Here is a 10,523-nt window from a genome sequence, read left to right on the forward strand (position 1 = left end):
GCTTAAAAGCCTGAATTTTGCCTGAAACTCTCAGACTGAAGAAGTCTCTTGGAGGAGAGACGAAACGTTTCATTAGAGAAGAACCCGTCCAGAAGACCTACACAATTTTTTTTCTTTTAGATTTTTTACCTGAATTACTGAGATGCATCAGGATGGTTTTTAAATGGTTTTCATTTTATGGAATTCCAACACACATCAAGTTGATTTGATGTATTTTGGTGACATGAGTCTTTTCACATTGCTTTATACCTTTTCTGCTACCTTTACTGGATTTTGTCAAGTATTTTTGTTTTTAGAATGCCAAATGCTTCCGACGTAAAAGAAAAGACATTTTAACATTGAGCTATGAGCAAAAAATGATCACAAAGGCCTGATTCAGCTATGAATTACAGCAGAAATCACGAGCTTGTTTACCTGCCTGATAATCACATGATGTTGGTTTTATTTTAAAGGGTTTTAACGTTCTTTTTTGAATTCACGTTTCACATCGATATGGGATAAAAATTGAATCCACATTCCTACAGGGTGGAAATAAAATTAAAAGCTTGTTACCTTGCATCCAGTGACGATATCGTGGCCCCAGTAATTGGGAGCACAACGATCGCACCTCTCTCCGATGGTGTGAGGAGGACAGATACACTGACCTGTGTTTGCATCACAGTTATTCCCCACATGACTGCACTGACAAGCTGCAAAGTCAGGGAGGCAACGAGTGAGTTTTCAGAAAGAAATCTGTTAACACAAGTCCCACAGCTACAGAAAAATCACCATGAATTTCTTAAATTCAACAATCTGTTTTCCTTTCTTCCTCACTCAATCTGAAGTTCATGCACTAATTAGGTACGTGGAAACAGGTGTGCTGATTAAGAACAAGGAGCAGCTGTGATGACTGGCAGGGAGAAAGGAAACTTTAAAAGAAACAAAAAGGATTGAAAATTAACTAAGAAATATAAATTTAGTAAATAATTTGCATAATTTAATCTCTGCAGTTTTTTTAATACAAACTTATTTAATATTTTTCTTTATTCTTTTTTAATTCCATTTAAATACAGACATGTTGGAGTGACTGTAGTTATTCTTTGCTACAGGAGATAAAAGACTGATAATATTTATGCCTGTGTGTGCATATGCTCATTTACTGCGTTGTTAAAATAACTATTGCATGAATGTTCTTATTAAAACTTAATTAAAGGAAGCCTGCTGACTTAAGTTTAGGCAAGTTTAAATATAAACAAATTGGATTTTAATGAAGCACTCAAAGTATTCATTGGATGAAGGTCTACTGATTAACTTTTGGGGTCTAATTCAAGCTGGCTGCTACAACTGACTTTTGAAAAAGGCTAAAACTCAACCAGTTGTACAGATATTAGGATTAAATTAGGTATTCTCCTAATTATAGGATCATCTTGGCAGGTTATAACTGTAGCGTTAAAGGTGGTGGGTAATTTGTGTGAACTAAAAAGTGGTAACATCACTTTCATCACAAATCAAAGCACAACACTCCAGAAACTTAAAGAAACTTGAAGGTTGTCTCCTTACGTGTGCACCCGCCCTCCTGGAAGTTGAAGAATCCTCTCGAGCATCGGTCACATTTGGGTCCGGTGACACCCGGCTGACATCGACACTGACCCAATTCATCGCAGTCAAATGACTTGGAACCAAACGAGCTGCAGTGACACGGGACACACACTCCACCTGTAGTGATGCCGTGAGTCAGAGGCTGAAAAAAAATAATAAAGTCAATGAGCAGAATTCTGGTTAAAAACGTTAATTAGGACTTTGGACCACTGAGTAAATCAAGTAGGGGTGTGTGGGAGGAGTTGTTCCAAGACACAACTGGTCTGTTTGACTTTTGTGGGGACAGTTTGTTGAGGACGTGATTGGTTGGATTGACTATTTTGGGTGGGGTTTAATGAACGCTAGGTATCTGGGGGTACAAAAGTGCCAGAAAGCACTTTTATTTTCAAATATAAAACATTAATTTTAGCCATAACTCGAGACAGAAAGGTTCTAGCCGCACAAAATTTGAAGTAAAAAATGTAAATGCACATGTTCACAATAATGTTATTTGAGACATTGTTCTGTTTTAAACTATAAATTACACCATTCATGTGGAGGGACAATAAATTATATTTACATGTTCACAAAAATTTTACAATCCCATCGTCTTTCAACTTGCCCCACAAGAAAAGTGAATATGACCAGTCATGGATTTGCCAAACTCCGCCCAATGAACTCAGGGAATTACAGGACAAACTCCGCCCACACCAAGAACTTGACAAATCGTGGTTAAGTCAAACTCCGCCCACACCAAGAACTTGACAAATCATGGTTAAGTCAAACTCCGCCCACACCAAGAACTTGACAANACTTGACAAATCATGGTTAAGTCAAACTCCGCCCACACCAAGAACTTGACAAATCGTTGTTAAGTCAAACTCCGCCCACACCAAGAACTTGACAAGTCATGGTTAAGTCAAACTCCGCCCACACCAAAAACTCAGCCAATCACTGTTAGGACAAACTCTGCCCACAAAAGAAACCCCTGCTTGAGTAAATGAGTCCTTGCAAGATGGAGAAAATAGCTAAAAGTGTTAAGTTTCAAATTAAAAAACAACAAACAAATTAAAATATGGGTTTAAAGTAGTTTGACACAGAATAAACAACCTTTTTGTGCTTTGCCAATGCAGGTTGGTTCAAGGAGCTGAATTCTCACATTTACACCACACAGTATTAATTATTTAAGTATAAATATCAATAGGTATGGGTTTTATATGTAAATTTTCTTATTTAAATACAAAAAGTCATGCAAGCCTTAATGTTTTATCAAATCCAGGCCCTTGAAACTAAGTGAATACTTCCTTTATTTTTCCTGCAATAAAAATCTCCAGGTGTTAGAAACACATCCATGCTGCTTTAAACACACCACTGCCATCCACATGCAGTGCGTTACCCCCGCCTGAGGCCTGTACGCTCCCCTGGGGCAACCCCCGGTACGGGAGGTGCCCCCCCATCTCTGCTGCGCAGCTTCAATGGGAACCCGCTCTACGGGCCGCCGCGTCTCCCGCCTTTCATAGCTCAGGCGACGCAGGTCACAGCGCCGACCCACGAAGCCGGGCCGACAGATGCAGCGCCCCTCGATGTCGCAGCGCTGAGACATGGAGCCGTAGGAGCTGCAGCGACACGGCATGCACTCCTCCCGCTCTGCATCCCACCAGCAGTTAGGCTGGACCAATCACAACGCAGAGGGATGGAGGCGAGGCAAAGAACCAACGACAATGAGTCAAAACAGACTGAGAACAAATAAAAGTGAATAAACTGCTGAAAAACCTGCAATAAAACGTGAAATAAGATAATTCACAGAAAAATCTTATATATGGGTGAATAATAAAAGAAAAGAATCTGTTTACTTTAAACACATTTCATGTCACATATACTGAAAACTACAAAAGCTTTTGTTCCCGTCTTCTGGCCAACATTAAATAATGTCCTAAAAATACACCTAAATAAAAATTTCTTCTTCTGGAAAGAACAAAATATTACAACAAATTATAGAATTTGATTCAGCAGTAAAAGAAAAAGGAAAAAGTCATAACTTAAAGGAATGCTTACCACGCACTCATCGCACTGTCGCCCAACCACGTTCTCTCTGCACGGGCACTGACCGCTGTCCTTGTTGCAAAGCTCAGACACAGAACCATTGGTGTTGCAGTGGCAGGCTAAAAGGAGAGGAGAAACTGAGTCATGGGATCGTGAACTTGTCCCGACTTGGTTGAGGCTGCGACAGAAAATGTGTTGTAATACGGAGATCTATTTATATCCTGTTTGGCTCGTATTTCTTCAACCAGTTCAGTTTTCTCTGTTCTCTATGATGTTTTCTGAGCTATTACATCACAGTTTTTGCAACTGAACCTCTAAATGAGGAAGTACCTCCTCTGGATTTAAAGAGACAGCCTCAAAGCGAGTTGATCTGAGACAAGCCTCAGAAAATGGGTGGGGCTTGTGGAGTTACAATTAGGGATGGGTACCGAATTCGATACTTTTTTAAGTACCGACCGAATTCTGTCGGTACTACAGAGTATCTATTCACGTAACATCAAACAGTACCATGTTTCGGTACCTAAACGCATCTTTGCGACCGTATTGGCGTAAGAGTGGTGAGTTTTCCATGCTTGTCCTGAACGCAGCATTGCGACCGTATTGGCGTAAGAGTGGTGAGTTTTCCATGCTTGTCCTGAACGCAGCATCATGCAAGAGCGTAACGACGTCAGCAGCCGCTGCTTCAGTAAACAGAGCGTCTGAACGTAGCATGAAGTGAGCCTCACTGAACAGACTGCCTCTGAATTATCTGGTGGATTAATTATCTTGTGAACACGACATTCGCTTGCTTAAAGTAAATAAAGTATCGACACTATCTTTATTTCATCCACCATTAAACAGAGACTGGCAAAGGAAAACAACAGAGGAGCTTCCCGACAGTGTGAACACGTCTGACCTGAAAGAGCAACAAGCAGCTAACTTGAAGTGTTGGATGCGTTTTGGATGCTCAAAATGTAGCTTGAATACCTTTTTTTTTTATTTTAACTCAATTCTCTTTTGCTTTTTTGATTTAAACTTATTTGCCTTCCATGGACCTCCATCACACAGTTTTTCTAGAGGCGAAATGACATCAATGGAGCTGGATTTTAATTTGTGCAATAAGACAAAACAGTCTTGTTGTTTTCAAGAGTTTTTACTTTAAAGAAATAAGTTACACAACAGATGTTGCAATACAAAGAGATGGATGTTGTTTTGATATTTGTTAAATTTTATATATTGAGAAATAAATAAGTTAAATAAATAAAAAATAGTTTATAATTAAAAAACAAAACACACAAAGTACCGAAAATTGGTAAAAAAATAATAAAACAAGGGGACTTTGAGCTCCACCTGCATTCACTACATACACATGACTCGACACCTAAGAACCACAGCATCCAAACCAATAAGTCAGGTGATGGGGCACACCCTCTATGAACAATATAGCTAATCAAGCCTATTGTTAAGCGATGGCCCTCTTTTGCATGTGACTAACCTGTTTGTCCACCATGTGGAGGCAGTGCTTATAAGTCTGAGTTCACCTGAAACTCATCAGACAAGAAGTCTCTCGGACGAGAGACGAAACGTTTCACTAAAGAAGAACCCATCCAGAGGACCTACTTATTTTTTTCTTTTTGAAAATTGGTACCATTATGTCCCGGTACTGATTCCCAGGTACCGAATATTGGTACCGAATCGATTCAAATGTCAAAAGTACCCATCCCTAGTTACAATAATGCTGCGTTCACATCAACCGCAATTTCAGTGTCAGGAGCATTTACCTGCAAAGTCTATGGTGGACACGCGTCAAGCAACGTCGGGAAGTGCTGCAGAGCGATTTGACAGATTTGCAGGATTCGCACGTCAAGTGTGTCGGACGCTAGAGTTGGAAAATCTGAAATTTTGCAGCTCGACGCAGCGAGTCAACCAATCAGAGAGACTCCACTGTGTGACGTAGTGACTGTCCGATAGGACAGTTTCCTGAATGATGTCCACTAACCTGAAACAGATGGACAGGAGCTCTTTAGCTGAAATCAAGTGCCTGTAGTCGGTGTCCAGGCAGGCGATATCAGCACCAATGCGGGTCAGCGGCTCATCAAACTGGACTCGGGACAAAAATAGTTCTGAAAGCAAGCCTCGTTAGCTCGCAGCTCCTGGGTGATGAAACTCACTAAACTCAGAACATCTCTGAATTATCTAATTATGAATTAATTATCTGATGAGTGCGACGTTCTCTTGCACTCAGTAAATAAAGCAAAGACACTTTTTATTTCATCCACCATTAAACAGAGACCAACAGGGTGGGGCTGTCGAAGCACTAGATGTGCGTCAAGCTCTTCAAGAGCAATTTTGACTTGCATCTGACCTCAAAGGTCACACGCATCCAACTTAAAGCGTTGGACGCAATTTTGACGCTGAAATCGCGTTCAGTGTGAATGCAGCATTAAGAGGAATTCAGACCAAAGCATTGCAGTTAACTGGATAATTTAATTGTGGAAAAGAAGGATTTTAAACCACGTGTCTCCTTTAAAAGTAGTTGACATCTACTACTGCCATCCTTTTGGAGGAACAGTGATCTTAATTGGACTACAGGAGCCAATATCCATCCATCCATCCATTTTCTTCCGCCTATCCGGGGTCGGGTCGCGGGGGCAGCAGCTTCAGAAGGGAGGCCCAGACCTCCCTCTCCCCAGCCACTTCTTCCAGCTCCTCCGGGGGAACTCCAAGGTGTTCCCAGGCCAGCCGAGAGACATAGTCCCTCCAGCGTGTCCTGGGTCTTCCTCTGGGCCTCCTCCCGGTGGGACGTGCCCGGAACACCTCACCAGGGAGGCGTCCAGGAGGTATCCTTACCAGATGCCCGAGCCACCTCAACTGGCTCCTCTCAAAGTGGAGGAGCAGCGGCTCTACTCTGAGTCCCTCCCGGATGACCGAGCTTCTCACTCTATCTCTAAGGGAGAGCCCAGCCACCCTGCGGAGGAAACCCATTTTGGCCGCTTGTATCCGGGACCTCGTTCTTTCGTCAYGACCCAAAGCTCATGACCATAGATGAGGGTAGGAACGTAGATCGACCGGTAAACCGAGGGCTTCGCTTTCTGACTCAGCTCTCTCTTCACCACGACGGACCGGTACAGCGCCCACTTTACAGCAGACGCTGCGCCAATCCGCCTGTCGATCTCCCGCTCCCTTCTTCCCCCATTCGTGAACAAGATCCCCAGATACTTAAACTCCTCCACTTGAGACAGGACGACCCCCCTGACCCGGAGAAGGCACTATACCTTTTTCCGGCTCAAGACCATGGCCTCGGATTTGGAGGCACTGAGCCTCATCCTGGTCGCGAACCGCTCCAGCGAGAGCAGCAGATCTCGTTCCGATGAAGCCAACAGGACCACATCATCCGCAAAAAGCAGAGATGCGATCCTAAGGCCACCAGAACGGATCCCCTCAACACCTCGGCTGCGCCTAGAAATTCTGTCCATGAAAATAATGAACAGAATTGGTGACAAAGGGCAGCCTTGGCGGAGTCCAACTCTCACCGGAAACGAGCCCGACTTAGTTGCTTACTTAGGAGCCAACATCCAAAGAAAAACTTTAGAAGTCCTTTAAAAAGCCTGAAGAACTACTGAACAAGACCACAAAGCGTATCTTCATAAAAGCAAAGTATAACAAAACATATGGGAACGGTTAGTAATTTTTGCACAGTGCTATACAGGAATAAATTTGTTAGACAAAACCAACTCTCTAATTAAGACACTTTTCACAGCTTCATCTAATGCAAACTTTAGGAGCTTAAATCCCTGCTGACTGCAAATGACACCTATTTACGCCAATCAGCCTCTTAGATGCACAATGAAAAACTTCAGCATCACACCTTCCATCTGTTACATAAGCTGTTACCGCATAAACGAGTATGCACGCAGAATGGCACATAATGTAAACTCTGCAATGAAACCAGCGACACGCATCATATCACATCGCAGGGACGCACACGGTACAAGGCTGCTCTGCCTCCTGGCGTTCTTTTATCTCCAGTGTAAAAGAAAGGATGGGCATGGCTGTGAGACGATGGAGGAACCCCACAACAACAACAACAACCACACAGTCTCAAACACAGAAGGTTACAGACACAGTGGAGATGGGCACACACACCCTCCCACACATCAGCATCTACATCTACACATACTATTCATGTTGGATTTACTGAAACTGTCAGGAAGTAATCATCTACAGCTAATTAACGTTTGGAGTCAACCTCCTTCCAGATGGCTGCTAAAGCTAACTGACCTTAGGAAAACTTTGAGCTAAATTTGATGTTAATAGCTGAGTCATCAAAAATATTTAAAGCACTTACTACATTACACAAGACTGCTTATAAAATGATTTATAAGCTTTGACCAACATGGTTATAAATGTATAAATTCTCAATACAAACTTATAGAGACATATGCATTAAAATCCTTCTTCACGTTGAAATTCTTCAGTTGGGGTCTTTATAAAGTGGAACTGCAATGCTTTATTTTAAATTCCTCCTTATTGTAACTCCACAAGCCCCGCCCATTTTCTGAGGTGCATCTCAGATCCACTCATTTTGAGACTGTCTCTTTAGATCCAAACGAGCAGCTTCAAACCCCGCCCCCTCCAGCTTCCAATGCAGTCCTTTACAGTTTGTTGGAGGGGTTTACGGTTTTATAGCAGCACAGAAACTTTTATTTAAAAAATGAATTAAAAGATGTGAACAAGAGAAGACTTATCCATCCAGCTTTATATGTTGGAGCCAGAGTCTGACCCAGAACCAGAGTCTGACCCAGAACCAGAGGAGAATGAAGACCACCAAATTGTAGTTGGTAAGTCCAGACCATATTTAGAAGTTCTTTTACTAATTCTGTGAGGTAATAGTTCAGAAAAAGTCATATTCATTCTTTCAATGAGGGTTAGGTCTTCCTTTTATCTCCTAAATATCAGACTAATGTGGTATTTTATCAATAGAAAGTGCAACATAAAGAAGTGCATTACAATATTGGATCTAATTTTAGATCAATCTTATGATTATTATTACTTTAGATGCACACAATGAGACAATATTTTTTCTCATTACCCAACAGGAAATCACTGACATTTGCCTGTAATAAAAATTTCAGTTGTAATTGTCTCTGGCTAATTAAAGGCATCAGTGATTTCAGCTTTGCTTGGTTAAAACTGGTAGTATATTGGATGAGGGTCATTACCTCTTCTTATAGTCCATTTATTTTGTTTTGCTTTTATTCACGGAGGGAGGCAGAACTACACAGACAAGTGTCCCAGTCTTCACACTCCTCCAGTCAAGAAGTGCAGAATGTAAGTTTCCCCAAAGAGTTTATTGATTTAACATGTAAAGCATTTGCAAAATGTTCATTAGGTTTCAGTCACACAGGAAGTAAATTATTGAATAGCTACATTTCTACTTAGTTCTGGAAGTTGGACAAACGTTTGCAACAACTTTCAAATGACTCTTCCCCCAATGTGAGAAATGGTTCGTGGGTTTTTATCTTCAAATTTATTCGGCAGACAAATTGCTTTGTGAAGTTTGCTTGCAAAAAAGAAAAAGAAAGAAATCAAACCATTTTCCCTTTTCAACAAGAATTAAACTGAAGCATTATTGGGGGAAAGACACAGAATGACCTGAAATGAGAACTGTGATAGAAAAACCAAATGTAAAGGATTTTTTTTCTAGGTTTAATAGTTCACAAATGGACTTGGCCTGAACTCTCCTGCTCCACTCAATAAAATTCATTAAGACTGGGAGTGATCGGGACAAAGAGGCAGGGAGAGAGTTGTTGTCTTTTAATAATTCTTGGTAGTCTTTTGTCATTCATACAGGATCGATAAGAAACCCTGCGTCTCCCAGACACGAGCGGCTGATCAGTACTGCAGGAGAGCAATAGATCAGGCTGATTAATCAATAACCATTTAGGTGGGTGGAGAGGGGGAAACAAGCAGAGGACAATGAACTATCAAATCCACATTAATACCCTTTGTGAGTCTGTCTCGCTGCCTTTGTGCTGCTCTGACACGTACTTATCTGTTTATCGCTCAGCCTGTCTGCTGCTCAGTGGAAGGTCTCCGTCTTCCCCTCGGTGCTTCTGTTTTTGTCAGCAGCGCAGCTTTTAATGAAGGTTTTCACGAACAAGTGCCATCTGTACACAACTCTCTGTGCCTCTCAGACCCTCCCCCTCTTTTTCTTTTACAGGTATAGTTCTTATTCTCACTCTCAAGCTCAGCTGGCAGTCAGTGGGCCGATCCGACATCACACCTCCTACTGGCACAGCTGCTCGTCGACACACACATCCACACTCCAGATGGTGGACTATCTACTCAGTGTTTCAGTCGACGTATTAGGGCTACCATTTAAATGATTTCAGCTAAGTTTCATAAGGACACTGTGCTCTTCAGTGTAACACCCCTGCTGAGACACAAAGCTGCACTGCTGGCACTCTCCATAAAGACCCATTGAAAACAGTGAGTTTCTTTTTAATTACAGGTTCTCTAAAATGTTAAGAACACTCAGAGTTTGTTGACAATCATAAGACTAACTGTTCCGGATAAATATGTTACAGTTATTTATTCATTGTCAGGTGTGCCGAGGCTTGATGCTTAAAGGGATCCCTGATTAGTTGTAACATTAGATTTTATTTGATAGGCATTTATTTTAACTGTAAAATAAAGACTGTTAAATACTGTAGGTTGTTTAGTTTTTATCATTTTTAAACTAAAAGTTAAAAAATATATTACACGGACGGGGCCATTTTATTTACATGCAAAGCATTCTGGGTAAATGATGACGTGGATAGGTCCTCGGTGCGAGGCTGCTAGCGAGCTATATCCACCCTGAAGGTTAATCTTGGACAATATCTGATGATCGACTCTTGAAACTAGAGAACGTTGAAGGTAGAAATGACTCAGCCTGTCAC

General features: G+C 41.6%; 1 protein-coding gene across 1 annotated transcript in view; it reads right to left on the reverse strand.

Annotated features, from left to right (window-relative positions):
- Nucleotides 1–10,523, reverse strand: part of lama2 (laminin, alpha 2) — a gene marked incomplete at its 5' end in the record, with an annotated part of 234,410 nt that overhangs the window by 89,596 nt on the left and 134,291 nt on the right. The window contains 4 exon segments of the mRNA XM_014015734.1: nucleotides 553–689; nucleotides 1,540–1,720; nucleotides 2,954–3,226; nucleotides 3,613–3,719. Coding sequence (XP_013871188.1) covers nucleotides 553–689; nucleotides 1,540–1,720; nucleotides 2,954–3,226; nucleotides 3,613–3,719 — 698 coding nt within the window.

This window comes from Austrofundulus limnaeus, unplaced genomic scaffold, assembly GCF_001266775.1.
Source record: "Austrofundulus limnaeus strain Quisiro unplaced genomic scaffold, Austrofundulus_limnaeus-1.0 Scaffold133, whole genome shotgun sequence".
Lineage (NCBI taxonomy): Eukaryota > Metazoa > Chordata > Actinopteri > Cyprinodontiformes > Rivulidae > Austrofundulus > Austrofundulus limnaeus.